The 19,443-nt window shown below is 45.5% G+C and overlaps 2 protein-coding genes across 6 annotated transcripts in view; one reads left to right on the forward strand and one right to left on the reverse strand.

The window, feature by feature from the left end:
- The window catches only part of E4F1 (E4F transcription factor 1), a 17,942-nt gene extending 12,935 nt beyond the window's left edge, over positions 1-5,007 (forward strand). The window contains exons 10-14 of one of the 2 annotated variants that reach the window (XM_084819040.1): positions 506-723; positions 1,159-1,357; positions 1,828-1,988; positions 2,267-2,329; positions 2,687-5,007. In XM_084819040.1, the coding sequence (XP_084675166.1) occupies positions 506-723; positions 1,159-1,357; positions 1,828-1,988; positions 2,267-2,329; positions 2,687-2,728 (683 nt within the window). In that variant the 3' untranslated portion in view covers positions 2,729-5,007. The remainder of the gene's footprint in view (positions 1-505; positions 724-1,158; positions 1,358-1,827; positions 1,989-2,266; positions 2,330-2,686) is intronic. The other variant, XM_084819039.1, reaches the window with a different exon arrangement.
- On the reverse strand, positions 4,858-17,087 carry ZDHHC4 (zDHHC palmitoyltransferase 4). 4 transcript variants are annotated; one of them, XM_084819043.1, is made up of 7 exons: positions 16,983-17,087; positions 15,662-15,790; positions 11,324-11,397; positions 8,727-8,905; positions 6,851-6,976; positions 5,772-6,016; positions 4,858-5,187 (listed from the first exon to the last, which is right to left on the reverse strand). In XM_084819043.1, exons 1-7 carry the CDS (start codon positions 17,049-17,051, stop codon positions 4,915-4,917), a joined length of 1,095 nt encoding a protein of 364 aa, XP_084675169.1. In that variant the 5' UTR covers positions 17,052-17,087; the 3' UTR covers positions 4,858-4,914. The 4 variants fall into 4 exon arrangements, with proteins under 4 accessions (XP_084675169.1, XP_084675171.1, XP_084675170.1 ...); XM_084819045.1 differs by having other exon boundaries at positions 4,858-5,455; XM_084819044.1 differs by having other exon boundaries at positions 16,521-16,990.
- Positions 17,088-19,443: the final 2,356 nt, after the last annotated feature.

Below are 19,443 nucleotides of genomic sequence, written 5' to 3' on the forward strand. Positions count from 1 at the left end.
TTCCTTGGACGACTGTAAAGCAAGCAGATCTGCACCTAGAAGGTTTTCCGTTAATCTGTTTGCTCATTCAAATGGTTGTAGATTAAAGCAGAAGACCATAAAACTCAAAGCACTAGAGCAGAGATGTAGACAACGCCTCAGAATTATTATTTTGAACTGCTAAGAAATTGTATTTCTGTTCAGTACCAAGGATGCCGGATATCTTAGCCTGGCTAATTATTTTGCTGAAAATCATATTGCCGATACTCAAGTTTAGCCTTTGCACATGAGTTAGGTCTTTGGGCAAAGGTCAGTTGAGATGTTTAGCTAAGTAAGTAGGAAGCCTGAGACAGCTATCATCTTTGCTAGTGAGCAGAAAATTTCAGAGTAGTTCAAGAAAAATCTGAAGCTATAAGGATTTCCATTTTTTTTATACCATACCATCTTGCATTTGAAGGTAGCAAAAATTCTCGACTTCCCCCCCTCTGCCTGGTTTGTGAAATACCCCTTTCTGCTTCTCCACTAGACTACAAACCTTTTACATGTGAGGAGTGTGGCAAAGAGTTCACCAAAGGCTACTTGCTGAAAAAGCATCAGGAAGTGCATGTCAATGAGCGGCGGTTCCGTTGTGGGGAATGCGGCAAGCTGTACAAGACCATCGCGCATGTGAAGGGGCACCGGAGGGTGCACTCTGACGAGCGGCCCTATCCTTGCCCCAAATGTGGCAAGAGGTACAAAACAAAGGTAGGAATCCCCCAGCTCTTGGGACTTATCTTTTTTCCTGGGCTCTAAGTAGGTTGTGGTGGCATCTATTGGTCTCAGAAACATTGATCCTGTTGATACCCGTGTCACACTGTGGAATGTAGAGACAATTCTGGCTGCAGATGTGATCACTTCTAAGTGTCCTGTCCTATGCTGTAGAGTTGTTCAACCCCCCGTCTTACAGGAGAGTGAGGGCAGTGAAACAGAGTGGGAGACAGCTGGTGCATACCTGGGAAAGGATTCTGCAAATTTAGCCATACATGAATGAGACTCCATTATCAAGCCAGGGCTTCAGGCAGGAGTTTTTCCAGCTCTGCCAAAAAGTGAGCCTGGGATCTTCTGCATGCAAAGCACTGAGCTGCAGCCCCTCCCATTCTGTTTGTTCAGCTGCTTCTGTTGTCCTCTTCACTCCAACAGAATGCCCAGCAGGTCCATTTCCGAACCCACCTGGATGAGAAACCATATGTCTGCCAGTTCTGTAGCCAGGGCTTTCGGGAAAAGGGATCTCTGGTGCGACACATCCGTCACCACACAGGCGAGAAGCCATTCAAGTGCTACAAGTGCGGGCGTGGTTTTGCAGAGCATGGCACCCTCAACAGGCACCTGAGGACCAAAGGTGAGTGAGCAGTGCCCTTCCTTTCCTCTAGAAGCAGCTTTAGACACACACGGGCTCCTGAATAAGAAAGACTGTCGCATGTGAGCATGCGTCCATCCATGTCCCTCCCTTGCACCTTCAGAGTGGAACAAAGTTTCTCATCCAAGCAGTTGTGTGTGTGGGCAGCGCCATGTGAAATTTCCAGATGTAGGTGGTGAGTGCAGGACAATACGGAGTTTCCAGCTTTAGTGCGTTACGTAGCTCATGGGCCCTCCCCGTGATTAGCTAAAGCAGAAAAATATCCCAAAATAAGAAAATATGCTTAAATTGCCTGTTAAGAGTGCCAAGAATGTGACACACCTTGGTGTGTAACCTTTTTTAAGGCATAGATAATCCTTTGAAAAGAGATTTCCACATCTCGGTGTTGAAGTTGTAACCAAGTTAATTTGTAACCTGTAAATGTCATGGTCTTCTCTTCTACCTTCACACAGGTGGCTGCCTGCTTGCCTTGAAAGAAGCTGAAGAAGCAGTAGTGTCAGAGGAAAGTCAGTCAGCTGACAACTTGGCTGCAACAGTAATCTCTGAAGATCCCCCTACAGTCCTGGTGGAATTCTCCTCAGTTGTGGCAGATACACAAGAGTACATCATTGAGGTGACTGAGCAGTGCTGAAGTGTTTATTTGTAGAAAATTAGTGTTCCTACATTGTACATTTGGGTGGGAGGGGTTGCCAGGGTCTGTGAGGGAAGCTTCTGGGACCACTGCTGAATTGCTTCCATCGAACAGAATAGATGATATACAGCAGTAGTCTGTGGTGAATTGCGCCTGCTGGCAGGAGGGAAGCCTCTGGTACTTAATAACATTCCTGAGGTCACTGCCTACAATGTTGCCTTTGGTGCCCTTTTGGAATCGGTGTTTTCTGTTTTTTAAAGACAGCTACTGAAGACATGGAAGGCAGTGGAGCTGCTGAAATAATAGAAGGAACGAGGCATGAGGTAGGTTACTCATTGAAGATACTCTTTGTGTTTTTTGCTGCTAAAATACTAAAAGGGGTGAATTCACAGATCGAACTACCCAAGAGTCAATGAGACACTGTATTGCAACAACAACAAAAATGCTGGCTGGTATGAATATTTCACAGTCAAACTAGTCTTGCTATTTGGTTCTTCTGGAAAAGGTCTTGAAGTGGAACCTTAAAGCTGATGGATGAAATACATTGAGAAATAACTATTGTAGTTCAGGATTGAAATGTTTGGGGGTTGTTTGCTTCTCTGGTAGGGAAGCAGACAGAGGATGCCTTATAGAAGGTCAGATTATTTATCGAGCTCAATATTGTTTCCTCTGACGAACAGTGGCTCCCCAGGAAATTGCATCCAGGAAGCAGATGCTGGTGAAAACTTTTCCTGCCTTCCTTATCCTTTTAACTGGAGATGCCAAGGACTGGACCTGGGCCCTTTTCCTACAGTGGAGGGGGTATCCTAGACTGGGTTGTTTCTCCTGCTCAGTTCAGAAGGAAGGGCTGAAGTTAAACAGACTTGACCTCAAGTTACAGAGGAGAAAAAAAGCTGTCAATAGTAGGACCAAAAGGCCACAAAATACAAGAGGTCTGTGACACTTCTCTGTAAAGCCCAAATGTATACAAGATCCATGGCCATTCACAACAACTGGTGCTAGCATGATTTTAGCTTTGCTATAATAATCGTAGTAGGGTCTTAGGTCTTAATTGAGACCTAAATGAATAGCCTCAGATCTGCTGACAAGTTCTGCTTTCAACAGTTTGACACTGGAGTCTGAAGTTATTTTGGTTGAAAAACGGGACATTTCAGGTCAGCAGTAATGCCTCCTGGGACACAAACATTTTCCTGTTGATTTCTGAATGCTGCTTTTTTGAATGTCAGATCTGTGCCCACTTATACTTCACATTTCATGGCCTTTTGGCTCCATTGTTTACCACTGCTTCCCTCTGTGTCTATGTATAAAAGCTGTCAGCTGATGAGGCAGGCCCTAGTCCACGAAGGTTTATGCCATTAGAGGCCTGTTAGCATGGTTCCTTTAGCCTTGTGCCATTTCAAAGGCTGTCAGCTGCTTTGCCACAGTGGGTGCAAATTCAGACTTGCACCTAAGTAAATCACTGTACTTTCTGTCTCTTCCTTGTCATGCAGGTGGACAGTCACATAATGAAAGTTGTTCAGCAGATAGTGAACCAAGCAAATTCTGGTCATCAGATAATTGTCCAGAATGTCACTGTGGCAGAAAGTTCCACCATGACACCTGATGGTACAGACACTGACACAATCGCCATAGCAACTCCGGAAAGTCTCACAGAGCAGGTTGCCATGACGCTGGCTTCAGCCATTGGTGAAGGAGCTGTGCTAGCAACAGAGGGCAGTGGTGAGGTTGAGGAGGCAACTGTGACTATGGTGGCATCTGAAGACATTGAAATAATGGAGCACACAGGAGAGTTTGTGATTGCCTCCCAGGAGGAGGAACTGGAAGTTCAGACAGTGATAGTCTAGGGCTGCCTATATACCCTCCAAGGAACTGCAGTGGGGAGGAAGAGCCATAGCTGCACTTAGTCTCTTGGGGCTGCTTTGTGTGCAATCCGCAACGTGTACATGGAAGAGGATCACCTGGGTCCAGACTGGCTGTGCATGTCCACCAGGTGTCCCATAAAGCAGCCCTAGGAGCCAATTCATATGCTAATACTCATAAGAGAATATGGATAACTTACTCTTGGCTGTGCCTGTCCAGGGGCAAAAGGCTTGGTCATTCTTGATAGCTCTTGTGGCCAGTTGCTGCTTGCTGAAGCCAAGCAGTGATGGAGCAAAGCACTTTATCTTAGTTTAGAGGGAAAAGGAGAAAAAAAAACCTTTGCAGGGAAACTTAACTATGCTACAGTGAGGGGCTCCTTGATGGGGACACCATCTGCCTTTCTCAAGATATTCTACAGAAGGTGTGGAACCTTTAAAAAGTTTCACAATGCTTTACAGTAACATCATAGGTCGTTTTGAGGAATACCCCAGCAATGTCATGGAAAGGCCACACATTCTATATTTCTTTTGTAACCATGTAGCTTTTAATTGCATATTGTACAATTTAGCTTGTACATAATGTTTTTTAAATACATATTTTTATGTAATTCTGATGTAATAATAAAGAGAGCTATTAGGAGCTGAAATCTTTAAAAAAAATTGTAACTGCCCTTAACAGCAATCCTCCATGAATCTCTATATAAGACCCCTGAAGTGCATGGGAGTTGTGCAGGACCAGCTACAGCAGTAGCCTTAGATTCTTAACTTCCCCTTAAATTTCCAGCTCTCATGCCTTGAAGATGGCTTGAAACAAGTACAGTGCCTAAGGTCTCAGCAGCCAAGAAGCAAGAGCTTCTAGCTTTCATTCTAGAGGGACAGAGTTCAATATCTTGCCCCCAGGATGACAGCCTCCATTCCAATCTCACTGTTACAGTTGCACACTAGTTGGCAAACAAGGATCATTCATTGCACAGCTATATTTTGCCAGATCCTTTGTGCTTGGACTAAAAATGTGTAGGAAGATTTGTATAGTCCACTGGTGGTGCAAGTCACCTTCTCTTTTTTTCAGGGCTGGTAAGAGGCTTCACAATTTCTGCTATGTTGCCCCAGATGCCTCTAGAATAAATATTTTTGTAACCCCTATGCCTGGTGCAGTGCTGTGAGCATGAACATTTATATCTTGCTGATTTAAACCACTCATTGCTTGTCTGGTTGGTCAGGACCAAGTACAGGGTGAAGCAAAAATAGGAGCCCAGTATTATGGAGAGAATGACGACAAAACCAAGCATGAACACAATCCTTGGAAAGGTCAGGAAAAGGTACTGCGAAGAGAAAAAAATCTGGCTAAAGCAAAGATTCATAAAATCTAAACCAGCTGTCCTTGTCCAATCTTCTGTATATTACAGCCATCTCTTCTACTTTCTTCCTTGGAAGAGCTGGCAAGGTGGCCAGCTTGACTGCACTGCTTTTTGACCAAATGTAGGCCACAATTGTTTGCATCTTAATGTTGACAGAAGCTAAAATTCTTAATCGTTCCAATAACAGGCCTACTGGAGTTCCTCCGATTAGGCTAATGTGTCCCCTCTCTTGCTTAAATCAAAGGGAGAGAAAGCCACATGTAATCTCAAGCTGGTGCATGCTACTAACTTTCTTGATAAAAGATACATTTAATGTCAATATTTTAGCAGGCATACTTAGGCCTCCAAATTGTACACATTACAAAAGCGTTATATGAGTTAACATCAGCTATTTCATGCAAGCCTCTGAAATCCATTTTGCCAATCTGATTTAAGTTAAGAGCCAACCTAGCTCCTTCACCTACTCTTGCACAATAAATGTGTTCTCAGTAGAGAACTCTTCAGCTACAAATGAAGGCAGCAGAAGTTAGTCATTTGTCAATACTTACCTGAGTAAGGAAGAAGGTATCAACTGGGTGTTCTTGGCCTTTGTCATCAGTGTAATATCCCAGCATCATATTTGACAAAACTACCACCTGGATGAGGAAGGTGGCTGTTAAGATTCCAATAGAAGCAGCCATGGAGGTCAAGCTGAGAAGGTAGACAAGGAAATACCTGATGTTGAAGGCACCAATGCAATTGTTGACCCAAACACAGTGATGATCAAAGCGATGCACACAGCCGTTGCACACACCTGTTCAAAACCAGATTAAGGTCATGATTTTTTGGTTGTCAAGAATCCAAATCATAACACTTGTGTAGTTTAAAACCGTCCAGTAAAACCCAGGTACATGAATTAGCATTCCACGATGAGTTATAACAGCAGTTTATCTACTGGTTCAAGTGGGAAAACAGGAACCAACCATTACATCACATTGATTTTTGGCACCCCTGGAGATCTTTTACCTATTGCAAAACCTCTTCTGAATATACCTCCTTTGGTGGCACAGGGTGAGACCAGAGACCAGCAGAACTGAAGCCAGCCACTGGGATTAAATGGGAAAAGGCACAGAAAGCAGTAGTTTGAGCCTGAATGATCCAACTCTTGATTCATTATTTTTGAACATGTAATACCCCACTCTTCAATACAGAAGCTCCCAGAGCAGCTTAAATAAAATATTTCAAATGAAAAAAAAAATTTTTTTTAGAAACACAAATATAGCAAAAATGGGAAAATGAAAATGATTCCATCCAGTGCCAAAAGGATAGTAAGTGCAGTGTCAGGTGAGCCTCAGGAGAGAGAATTCTAGAATTGAGGTGCCACCAGAAAGACGGTCCTAAGGAAGGCATTGTAGAACCTTCAGCTGCAGGCAGGGTCCAAACAAGTTGATCCTCTATTGGGAGGGACTACCCTGTCCTCCCAGACACATTGAGCTAACTGTAATTTTTTCTCTTCAGTACCCCCCCCCCCGATTTACCCCTCCCTGCCCAACATGTCCTAAGTAGGGATGCAGAGGTTGGGGGGCATTTATTTATTTCTGTAGGGAAGGGGGCTCCCCCTCTTCGGATGACACAGTGCCATTCTTACCACAGTGCTTGGCTCTGGCTGGTCTCCTCACTTTGCAAGTGGAGCATTCAACACCACTTTCAAACATCACACCGTCATAGGCATACACATAGAGAAACAGAGCCTGGTTGTATTTGGTTATGCTACCTGCAAGGAAAGTAGCAAATGCATCTGTCATGGAAATTCTCATCAACAGGACAGTGGAGATCATGTCTGTTGCTAGAATTTCTTCCTGTCATCTGACTTCAAATACATGAGGGTATAACATGGGTATTACTAGCCAGAGCCATTTCTAGAAGGAGAGAAACACCCTCTCTAGGCACAGCTGAAAGAACCCTTATCTGCTTGGTTTTCTTCTAAAGTCCATCTCTCCCTACTTTCCTTAGCACTACCTGAGAACAGTTCCTTCAGATGGTGCCCTGAAGTCAACCATCTGCACTCTTAATGGCAAATACAGGGGCAGGTGCTTGTTTATTCAAAGAGTGAGGTGAATCACATTTGCACAATTTGGGTGGTACCAAGGGCAGAACAGAATCCCACTTGGACTCCCACCTCTTTGCTTTCTCCATGATGACTACCTTGTACACAGGAATACATCAAATGCCTGCTGCAGCTTTTCAAAGGTTTCTCATCAGGCACACACCAAATGATTCTCCTGACGAGACCTTAAGGTCCTGCCAAGTATTAGGCTAGAGAACAACCTATTCTTGGAAGTATTCACTTACAATGCAGATTTCTTACTACTTCCATGTTTTATGACGTTAAATTAACTGAATGCAGCAGTGGGCTTCTTTTGGCTTGCTGCAGGCACACTGGCATAATGTCCCTCCCTTTTCCTGTTTTCCAGGGTTGAGGATCCTACTTGGGGCAGGGGGTTAGACTTGGTGAACTTCCATGTTTGTTTTATTTGATCAACTTGAACGCCACCTTTCAATCTACATATTCTCAGGGCAGCTTACACTGATTAAACAGGGAACTTTAGAGCAAACATAACACTAAAATAAAAGTATGCGCCAGGAAAGCCTCCCTGGGGAGAGAGTTCCACAAAGAGGCCAGCACCACTGAGAAGGCCCTTGCCCTATTACCACCAGCCTTCTTTCAGACACCCGGAGGAGGGCTTTCAGTGACTTCAGTCGTGCATAGCCAGAGTGATGCAGAGTCAGACTTCTCTTCATTAGCCTGGGTGTAAGCCACGTAGGGAAGGCTGGAACCTAAAGGGAAGCACCAGCACTTGGAACTGTGCCTGGAAATGCATAGGTAGCTAGTACAGATGTTTGAGAATTGGTGAGATAGGTACCCACCAACTGGTTCCAGGCAAGTCCTGGAGTCGTATTCTGAACTAGCTGAAGTTTCTGAACAAAGTCAGCCCTACACGCAGTGTATTTGCAGACAATATAATTCCCCTCCAGCCTCTGATTTGGAACCAAAGCAATAGTCAAATAGTGGTGGCTTGAGATCTCAGCTCAGCATTGCAACACATAACTAGGAGCATCAGGGTAAAAGGCAGATGAATTCCACCACTACCACCCATCCCCAGACACCTAGTACTCATGCAGCTGCCGCAATCCAAGTTGATCCCAGTATGCTACTGAACTGGTGAGATAATACTGGCCAAACACAGTCCAAGGTAGAATGCCTGCTTCCCCCAATTCCTACACAGAAGGTTAGCATGTCAGGGAGAAATCTTGTCTAGAAACTTCTCCCTAACATCCAGTTCTCAGTCCAAGTAGGAGGATTTATTTATTTTGGCATGGGGGAGCACTCACTTACATGAGCCCAGCAGCAGTCTGAAGTAGCCTAGTCCATTCACAGTTTTATCACCTGTTGAAAACTAGGCCAGTTTCTGGGCCTTGCCCCATTATCTAACAATTATAATTCCAGGTGAAAGGGGTCTTACCAGGGTTGGTCTTGGAGCACAGAATGAAGAAACACATATTCACAATCAACAGCAGGTAAGGCAGGAGGAGATAGAGGGTGTTGAGCTCCAGCTCCTTACAGTAGCCAAACACTTCCCACGTGTACTCGCCATACACCAAAGCTTGCAAGATCAAATGCAAGACCACAAATAAGTAGTTTCTGCAGCAAGAGGAAGGAGATGCATAAGGGGTGGCTGGTCTACCATTCTGGAATAAAACAACCTTGTGATATTTTGATCTGGATCCTGCAATGTACAGCCTTATCAAGACAAAGGGAAGCTGTCCTCAGAAAATTACTGAGATTTCCGAACACCTAACTTGCTCTGTTTTAAAACCACTGTGACTAAACAACTAAGGGCACAATCCTATGGCTGCTAGTCAGCAGCTAGACGGCTGTAGGATAGATCGGTTCCTGGAAACTGACCTCAGAGCCGGCCCTCCAAGGTTGGTTCCTGGAAAACCGACCCCCACACCCTCCCGCGCCACCTCATAGGCGGCACAGATCAGCCCCACACTCTGCGCTCATAAGAGCAGTGTGGAGTGGCAAAAACAGCATTCCCAGGGGCGGGGCAAGGAGGTCGGAAATGCTGGTGTCGTCCGGCCACCACATCCTATGTGTGGTCCGGCCACCACATCCTATGTGTGGTCCGGCCACCACATCCTATGTGTGGTCCGGCCACCACATCCTATGTGTGGTCCGGCCACCACTTCCTTGGTTGTCTAGCCATGAAAGCAGGGTGGGGGGAGCGAGGAGGAGATCTGCTCCTCACCACTCCTCCCACCCTGCACTGGATAGGTGGTCGCCCCTGGGGTCGGAGGTGACTGTTCATCCACATAGGATTGCTCCCTTAGGCTGCAAACCCACTTACCTGGGAGTAAGTCCCATTGAATTCAATCGGCTTTACTTCTGTGTAGGATTGTGCTTGTAAGACTATACCTGTACTCTTGGTCAGCCCTATTGTTTGTCATCTTCCTTGCGTTGAACATAATCAGTGAAATTCTGAATAAACTTTACTTCAAACATTTGAATGAAGGAAGAATACCTGTAATTGCTAAATCATGTACTAGAAAAAAAAGAATTAATGAAGTCCTGTACATCTATCATGTTACTTAATGAACTCACTTTAAGAATCTTTCATTGATTTCTCTATTTTCGTGATTTTTCCTCTGTGTTACTTTTTAATACGTACTTCAAAACCTAACTCCTTCCCCAATCTGTACTACTATAATCTTTTGCTTTTTCATTTCCTCTAATAGTAAAGTGGTTTTATGTCTGGCAACAAAACATGGGCCTTCAGAAAGAAAAAGGTAGTTTCTCCATTCCCAACAGACACCCCAGATTTGCAAAAATGCATTGATTTAAAGATCATCCACCCACCCAAGGGGGAAGGTAATGCTTGCAGATTGCTGTCATGCTGCCACAGACCTACACTTCGTCAACTTGGGGTGTTTTATAAATGATTCATAAACAGGCCCCTGACAACATGAAGGCAGAGTGCAGGAACAAGCGCCCAGTATACTGAGTAGCCATTTGGCTGAAGCGAAGCAAGCCGCCTGACAAAGACGGCACACATCCCCTGGCTCAGACCGCCCAAGGTGTGAAGAGGAGATACCCCCTCCCCCAACAGCTTAAAGCAGGGGTGGGTAACCCCCAGCCTGTGGACCAAATGCAGACCTCTCCATCCAGATGTCCGGACACCCCCTCACTGGCCCCACTCCAAGTTATTGATATTTTTGACTACATCCTGCTCTGTCCCCCAACTACAAAGCTGATGGAGATAACCTGGCACAAGTTGGGGAAGGAGAATGTCTGGAGACAAATGTATTCCCTCCCCCCCTCCGCATTTCACACTGCACAAAAGCAAGAGTCACATCCATAACTCCACTCAGTTTTGGCTCTGGCTGCACACTCTGCCGGAATGTGGAACTCAACAGTTTTCAACCAGGTTAATGCAAACCTCGACCCAAAAAAGTTCTCTCACCCCTGGTTTAAAGGGTCCTTTGGGAACAGTTAACTGAGATTTGAGCGAAAAACATTTCAACAAACTTCAGGACTGTCCACTCCCGACCCCAGGACTCTTTAAGCTGTGAAGGCAACAGCGCCCCTAACAGCTTCAACTGTGGAGAGTAGGCAATTGTGGTTAGGGCCAGATGGCACACGTTCCACAACCACAGTTTCCCTACACACTCTCCCGCGCAGCACAGGGAGAGGTAGGCAGGTAAGCTGAAGGTTATGGCACAGCAGCAGTGAGGCCATGCTGCACCTCACACTGGCATGGCTGCAAATGTGGGGGAATTCTTTCATCAGTGACTTGTTCCCAATAATCCAAACAGTCTGAAAAAGAGGGCAGTCATCCAACAGAGCTCAGGAACCCAATAAACCTTATAGATCAACACTGCCACCCAGGATTGAAACTAAGTCTGGAACAGGGAACTAGGTATGCAGAGAGCCTTGTCAGGTACTTGAAAAGCATAGGAAGAGAGGATTAGCCTTCAGAAGGTGATCCAAAAGCCTATTAGTGCTAACAATCAAGCACAGCCCAGAGAAAGGAGCAATGAAGGGGCAGTTAAGCAATACCTGGTATGGAAGAGTCCATGAAGCACCCTTTGAGCAGTTCCTTGAACTTGGTCTGGGATTATACACAAAAGCACCTACATCAAAGAAGACACAGCAGCAAATATTAAAAGAAAATGGGTGGAAAAGACAAAGTAGCACCATCCATTGATTGTTCTTTGTGTGCTTGTCACAGAGCAAGTGCCACATGGACAGAGTCCTTATCTGGTCTTGAAACTGGAAGAACTTCAGTGGAACAAATATATATATCATGCTTTTTGGTCCTGTCCCCATATAGCATATTTTTGGAGGACAGTAAAGGATAAAATTATTAAAATTGTACGTGTCAAGCTTTCTTTAGACACATTGGTATTTTTACTTGAATATGACTATTCATTTACTGACAGCTGCCCATATGGCAATAAGTTATAGGTGGAGGAGAGTTAACCCTCTAACAATTGGCAGTTGGTGCATGAGGGTTCGGGATATGGCCTCTACGATGAAATTAAATAATATCATTCAAGTCAGAGGACAGTTAGTAAATAATTCTTTTATAGAAAAATGAGGACTCATTATTTTAAATGGAAACAAGAAAGTTCAGGATTCAATACCACCTTATTTACTATTAAGGGCTCTTTAACTGGTATGAGTTTGATGATCTTTATTACACCTTTTTTTTGTTAATATTTGTATTTATGACTTGGTGCAATATGGAAGTTAATTGACACATTTATTTGGACTGATGTAATGAAAGAATAACCTGAACTCAGAATTAAAATAAAATTTGACAAAGAGAAAGAGAGGAGGACCCAGACTAAAAAAAAAAGGAAGAATTCAGATCTAGTTCTCACAAATAAAGAGGAAAACCTGAGTCTGGACAACACCACTTCAGATTGCAGGTGGGATTCACATGACTGAATGATCTGACATACAAAAACTTCCATCCACACAGAATATTAGCATATCAGTGCAAAGGGTAGGCCAGAATCCTTTCCTATAGCATTCAGTTTTCTATGTGTAGGGATTTAATTTTTTAATGTAGTATTCACTGCCATGAATCCCCCACCTATAGTCTGAAGTGGTACAACCCAGACACAAGTTTACTATCTTCTCTGCTATATGCAAGGAACAGCCTTTGTGTTTCCTATAAAACAGGGTGGCACGATGGAAAATGGGTACATAGGAAGCTACTTAATGTGGAGTGAAACCACTGGTTAGTATTGCCTACTGCAATGGCAAGGGCTCTCCAGGGCTTCAGATGGGGGACTTTCCCAGTCCTACTGGAGATGCCAGGGACTGAACCAAAGCAGGCACTCTACCACTAAGCTACAGCCCTTCTCCTGGATAGACAGGGCCTCTGGCACAGAAGGCAGAATTTCAGCAGGCAGAGGTTTTTCTCATTCCTGTAGCACTGTGACAGGATAAGCTGCACTATATGGTTTTAAAGCCACCCATGATCCTAATCATAGACCTCCTGCTTCATGCTTAATTGTGCCTTTAGTCTCTTGCATTTTATCGTTAGAACTAGAGAGTGTTCAAAAATGAGAGGAAAAAGGAAATTTGTAGGCACTGTGTTAAATGTTAACATGTATGTTCCTTTAAAAAAAAGAGACAAACTAGAGAAGATGGGTCATTTGCTTTTGGCTTTCACAGCTAGCGGTCACCGATTTAAAAAAAAATCCTTGATATGTTTAGAAAATGAAGGAGCTAGCTGTGTGAATAAAGAGGAGAAAATCAAGCTGAACTGAAATAAGTGATAATAGGAGTAATAAATGGAAATGGTTCCAGGTGTGAGGAGCAGGATGACAGAAGCACAAAGGAAGGAGTGGTCCTTGCCTAGAGAAGAGGATTATAAGGGGTGAGGAGATGTAATTAGGTGTAAATTATTCTAGTAGTAGTACGGAAAGGATTGACCCCCACACCTCCCACACATCACACAGCTCTTTCAGAGAGGGCTTTGTATACTCGAGCCAGGTTCATGCATCAAGTCATAGGCACGGATTTTTGGTTGCTTACACACATTAGTCTTTCCTGTCCTGTTAAAAAGAGTCATTTTAGCCTTCAAAGGTGGTTGATGAAAACTGAGATGGTAAAAATAATCCAATTTGGCAGGCATATGTTCTATTTCTACTTCAAAAACCTAGAAATGAAAGAAAATAAGAGAAGCCTAACCTCAATTAGAGACACTTAGGGTGGAATCCTATGGGGACAGCGGGCCACCTCCAACTTTGAAGGCAGCTGACTATCCAATGCAGGGTGGGCAGAGCACAGAGGGGATTCTCTCCTCCATGCTCTGGCCACCCTGCGTTTGTGTCTTAGACTGATGATTTCGGTGGCCTAGCTGGGGGGAGGAGGCTGGACAGCGTATAGAAAGCACTGCAACAGTGTTTTCGCAGTCCCCGCCCTCAGGAATGCCCCTTTTTGTCCGCTCCGCACTGTTCTTCCAAGCATGGAGCCAGGGATGAGGGGGAAGGGGCAGGGAGTCAGATTTCTGGGAACCGAGCTCAGAGCACTGGCTCTGAAACTGAAAAGTCCTATGGCTGTCTAGCGGCCACAGGACTGCTCCCTTAATACACTTGGGGCTGCAACACCACTGCCTGTTTATGAGCCATGCACAGGATGAAGGAATTCATGACTCCTACAGTAGAGCCAAACAGATTAAGCAAAAGGAAAGTGAGATGATCAAGTTCAGGCAGCACAAGGCTTTTCTCCCCTCCAATTCAACAGTTCCTTTCTGAGAACTTTAAACAGTGCCTGGGCACAGTAATGAACTGGATGAGGGCCAATAAACTGAGACTTAATCTAGACAAGATGGAGGTACTGTTGGGTCGTTCGTCTGCCTGGCTAGGTGATGTTCAATCTGTTGGGGGGGGGGTTGCACTCCCCCTAAAGGGTCAGGTTCATAGTTTGGGGGTTCTCTTGGACCCAGAACTGTCACTTGAGGCACAGGTGATCTCAGTGGCATGGAGCACTTTTTATCAGCTTAGGCTAATATACTAACTATGCCCTTCTCTGGACAGAGAGAGCCTAGCTACAGTTATCCATGCTTTGATAACCTCTTGTCTAGAATACTACAATGCAATATACGTGGGACTGCCTTTGAAAATGGTCCAGAAACTTCAGCTGGTCCAAAACAGGGCAGCGAGACTGTTAATGAGGACTGGCCAATGAGATCATATTATGACAGTACTTTCCCAGCTACACTGGCTGCCAGTCCCTTTCAGGGCCCAATTCAAAGTCCTGGTATTAACATTCAAAGCTCTAAACAGTCCAGGGCCAGGTTATCTGAAAGACTGCCTCCTCCCATATGTACCTGCCCAGATCCTAATATCACCTTCAGGGGTCCTTCTCCAGGAGTCCATGCCAAAAGAGGTAAGGCAGGTGGCTACCAGGAAAAAGGCATTTTCTGCTGTGGCATTCTAATTGTGGAACAAATTCCCTACAGAGGTTCATCTGGACTCTTTCCGGTGCGAAGCGAGGACCTTTTTATTTTCCCAGGCATTTTAACATTCCAGTTTTTTGGCTCTGTCTTAAATCTGCTATTGCATTTTAAATATCTGCACCGCTACTAGTTTTACTCTGGCTGTATTTTTATTCTGTAGTTCTATTATATGTAAATCTATTATATTTTATATTGTATCTTCTGTTGTATTTTTGTGGTTTTAATTTTGTGAACCACCCAGAGAGCTATTGGGCAGTATAAAAATGAAATAAATACATACATACATACATACTACACTGGGTTAGAAACATCTTGGCAAGGGAAGGTATATGTACAAACTATATGCTGAAATATTTTACATGAAAAAGTGTTATATGTTGTATAAATTAGCTTCTTTAATTAGCATGCTTTCACATAAGGCAGGTATGGGCAACTTGTGACCCTCCAGATGCTTTGGACTATAAATCCCATTAGTCCTAGTCAACACAGTCAATGGTGAGGGATGATGGGGGTTGTAAGCCAAAATATCTGGAGGGACACAAGTTGCCCACCTCTGATATACTTTGGCACAAGAAAAGCATTTCCCTTTTCATCATGAAACTGAATGGTGCCCAAGCTAAGCCAAAGGTTTCTGGGAACACTACCTTTACACACAATATGGAAATGCAAGAATGGGATGGACATGCAGATTGAATTTTGTGCATATGAACTATAGGAAGCGTGAAATAGACAATAGTGTGATGGAAGCTGAACTGTCATAGTGCTAGAAACAGTGATGGTGAATGTAAGTTGAACCTTCCTTCCTGATTGCGATGGGGTTGTACATGAGTAGCATATTAGTGAGGCTTATGCAGCTGGGGTGGAGGGGAGGGGAGAGAAGGGAATGGTACCACAACCTGAGACAATCAGCCTTCTCTTACCTGAGTTAGCCAAGTCACAAATCTTGAAGGAAAGCTTTGTTTCCTTCCAGAATAGATACAGACAATGAGAATGCTCAGCAGAACCAGAAACACATAGATGAGGAAAAGAATCAAGAAGTCCATTGTGCCCTACAAAATCCAAAAGCAGCTTGTCAGTAAGACACCCCCACCAAGTTCCTCTGCAAATGCTGTGCAGAATTGAGCCAACTGGAGCCAACTCTGACATGGAAAAGCTCAAGTCCCCATAAATACATGGTGTAGCACAGGCCATATCTAACTTTGGTCAGTTTCAGATTCAGGCATCATGATACTGGTCCAATAAAGCCCATCGTTAGACCAGGAATGAGCCTTGTGGCCATTTGCCCCTCACTTGCCTGTCCTCCTCCCCTGCATGCCCAGCTTCAGCACTGAAATCCTGGCTTGTTAGATTATAGTTTCCTGAAAAAAGTGTACTTTAACAAGTCAGGATAGTGGTGCTGAAGCTGCACATGTGAAGACGCACAAGATTCATTCCAGGACCATGATGTCTGAACCCAGCCATTTTCTCACTGAAATGCCCACCAACAGTTACTGTATTATACTGGATGGACTACAAGTGTTGATCTGCTAGCACCCTCTAAGGTTCTATCTTTCCTTGATGATATGAAGAATGCAGGTATTCCAAGTGAAACTGCTTGCCACATCGTGCTGTCTCCTTGGGAAAGGGGGCATAATTGCTATTTTCAGTACGCACTCATTTCCACTGTATTCTTAGCACAGACAGCGCTTCACGGGCCCCCCTCCCCCCTCAGTTACTCTCACAACAGCCGAGGGAGCCGAGAGCACCGCCGCGGCCATCGCCCAGAAAGGCCGCGCCGACCTGGGGTGCGAAGTCTTCCTCCCGGGCCCGAGCCCACCGGGCTGCCTTTCTAGACACTGCATCCATCCTCCCGTGCGGCTCCCTCCTGAATACGCACGAGCGGCGTGAGGGCCTCCATTCCGGCGAAGTCCGCCGCTCGCGGAGCTGCGCACGGCGGCATCCCCTACGCCCGAGGGGCCGCCCTCTCCCTGCCCCTCCTCTGCCCACGGCCTCCCTCGTGCCATGTCAGAGGGCTTTTTAGATGGCCTCGGGGCAGGGACCTGCCTCCTCGGGCTGCATTAGCGAGGCGAGCGGCCCAGCGGAAGAGCAACTGTGACCGGCGAGAGAGGCCCCCCACCCGACAGCGCCATGAAAGGGCTTTATAAAGGGGCCTCTTGGGGCCTGCAGGAGGCGGAAGATGAGACGCGCGGCTTAGCAACAGCGCCAAGGCCCGCGCGCCGGAGGCAGGCGGCATTCGCTCACGTGATTCCAAGAACGGGCGCCGCCATGACGCCGAGGGGGCGGGGCGGGGCGGGGCGGGGCGGTGCTCATCCTGGCGCGCCGGAAGCCTCCCGCCCCGCCCTGCTCAGAAGCGCCGGGCAGCGGTCACCATGGAAACGCATGGGAGGGAGGCGCGCGCGGTGACGCCAGGCGCGCGCGTCCGCAGCCTTACTCGGATTCCTGCGCTGAGCGGGGGGTGGGCTCGATGGTCTTGTAGGCCCCTTCCAACGCTACCATTCTGTGGCCAGAAGTGCGTTGGACTACACCTCCCAGCATCCCCAGACGGGCTGGCTGGAGGATGCTGGGAGGTGTAGTCCAGCAGAGCTGGAGGGTGCCCGGCCGGGTCGGGCTGGCGTGACCGTTGCGCAACCGTGGCTCGAGCGAGCAACCATGCTGGTTGCGGGGAGGCTGGTCAGAGGAGGGCCGGCGAGACCCCGGTTCGAATCCCCCCTCGACCACGAGGGTCACTGGCTGGCCTTGGCCCAGTCTCTCTCTCTTTCAGCCCAACCAACTTCACAGGGATGTTGTGAGGATAAATGGGAGGTGGTAGAGTCACATCTGCTGCCTTGAGCTCCTTGGAGGAAGGATGGGATAGAAATGTAATGCACCAATCAGGAGGATTAAAAATAGGTTTAAAAAAATGGTTGGAGCAAGATCTACAGATCACCTTATCAGGGTGAGACTTGAACCCATCCTCTTGGCTAGAACAACTCAGGACCACTGTCTTATTAGGGATACTTAGGGTATAGGCTTTTCGCTAGGATTCAAGAGCTTTGCATGCCTAAGGATGCTTTGAAGTTGTGTTTTCAAAGTTGTGTTGCATCCTCCCACCCCATGCCATATGGCGGAGGTGAGATTTTCAAAAGCAGTTTGTGTAATGGGGCTTCTTCACACGGGGTTTTTATCCTTCTACGCAGAGGTTTGCAGATCCTTTATCTGAGGCGGCGGCGGTTGTGGGGAGACAGACCTGATGTCAATTATTATTATATTTATTTATATCCCGCCTTTTTCCCAATACTGGGACTCAAGGTGGCCATACAACATTAAAACTGCTACAATTAAAACCTAGAAATAGAAATACAACTGTATAAAAGTTAAAAATATAATTAAATCATCAATATTAAAATTGTCAAGTAGCTCTCTGGATCCTACCCATTCTATGTGAGAGCAGAGAGATGGCTGTTAATGATCCATTGGTGCTCTTTCCTCATTGATTGCAAGGAGAAGTGATAAACTGTACAAGAAAATACAAAGGCTGATACCTTCAGCCAGAAATGGACAAGCTCCATACAGCTGGAATCTGGAGGGGAGATTTAGGCTTCCTTCCGTACTCCAGAAGCTCGCTGTGGTTAACTGGATCAGCCTCTAGCCTTGGAGTTTTCCCAATAAGCCCCTTTCTAATGGCGTCGGCTGGATTTAGATCCTGAGCTCCCTGACCCTACACAAACCACTTAATACTGGCTGCAAATATTTGATTTCTTTTTGTGGAACATAAAGGAAATCTCTCCAAGAGGTCAGGATGAAGAGAGAACCAAAAGTGAATAGGGACATCTCTGTAAAGGAGCAGCTTTCTCCACACTGCTCATTCACCTACATTTTAGCTCCGAGGATGAGCCTTATGTCTTGGGGTTGTCAAATGTTACTTTCTATCAAGTTCTTTTTATTTATTTATTTACACACACACTGATTCTCATTCATTATCTGCATGTAATAATAGACCAAGTTTCTTACCCTAAGCAAGAAGCAACGGATTTTAAGCACCAGCTACTGGATTTCTAACCAATCAAAAAACGAAACAAAAAAAGGTAGTTGTGTTGACCATAAGAAGAATTCCAAAATCCATACTAGTGTAATATGTTTTATTAGGCCAAACAAAATTTCACCAAGAAATATACAAGCTTCCAAGATCTCCAGATATCTTCATCAGGCAACATGTCACAAAAAGCAGGTTGGGTAAGGAAGGACACCCCCCGCCCCCCAACTTGATGGTGAATTCACAGTGTCTGCATTTTCAAAGTCCCAAGATGAAGTGAGGGAGCGCCCCCCACCTTGCTTTTTGTAACATCTTTCCTGATGAAGAGAACCTGAGATCTCAAAAGGTTGCACCTTTCTGTGATGTTTTATTTGGCCTAAAAAGTATTACACTAAAACGGGTTTTGGAACTGAACACTGTTGTTGTTGACAGGGTGAGCTTCTCAGGAGCTGAACTGGCTAGATCAAAACTATGGTAACAGTTCCTCTGTATTAGCCTTGCAAAACCTGAGCTGCTGCATCAGAATTGAGCTCCTTGCAAGATATCTGCTCTTTCACTAGTTAACTACCCAGGCAATCCTGTGGTGCTGCTATATTGGTGGGCTGTGATGCCAATATAACTTTGTCGGTATCCTATATGTTCCCAACACCCCAAATCACAGAACAGAGCAACATCAGCAGCACACCCGAG

The sequence above is a fragment of the Heloderma suspectum genome, chromosome 12 (assembly GCF_057233095.1).
Source record: "Heloderma suspectum isolate Gila_16-S chromosome 12, 16-S_ref, whole genome shotgun sequence".
NCBI lineage: Eukaryota > Metazoa > Chordata > Lepidosauria > Squamata > Helodermatidae > Heloderma > Heloderma suspectum.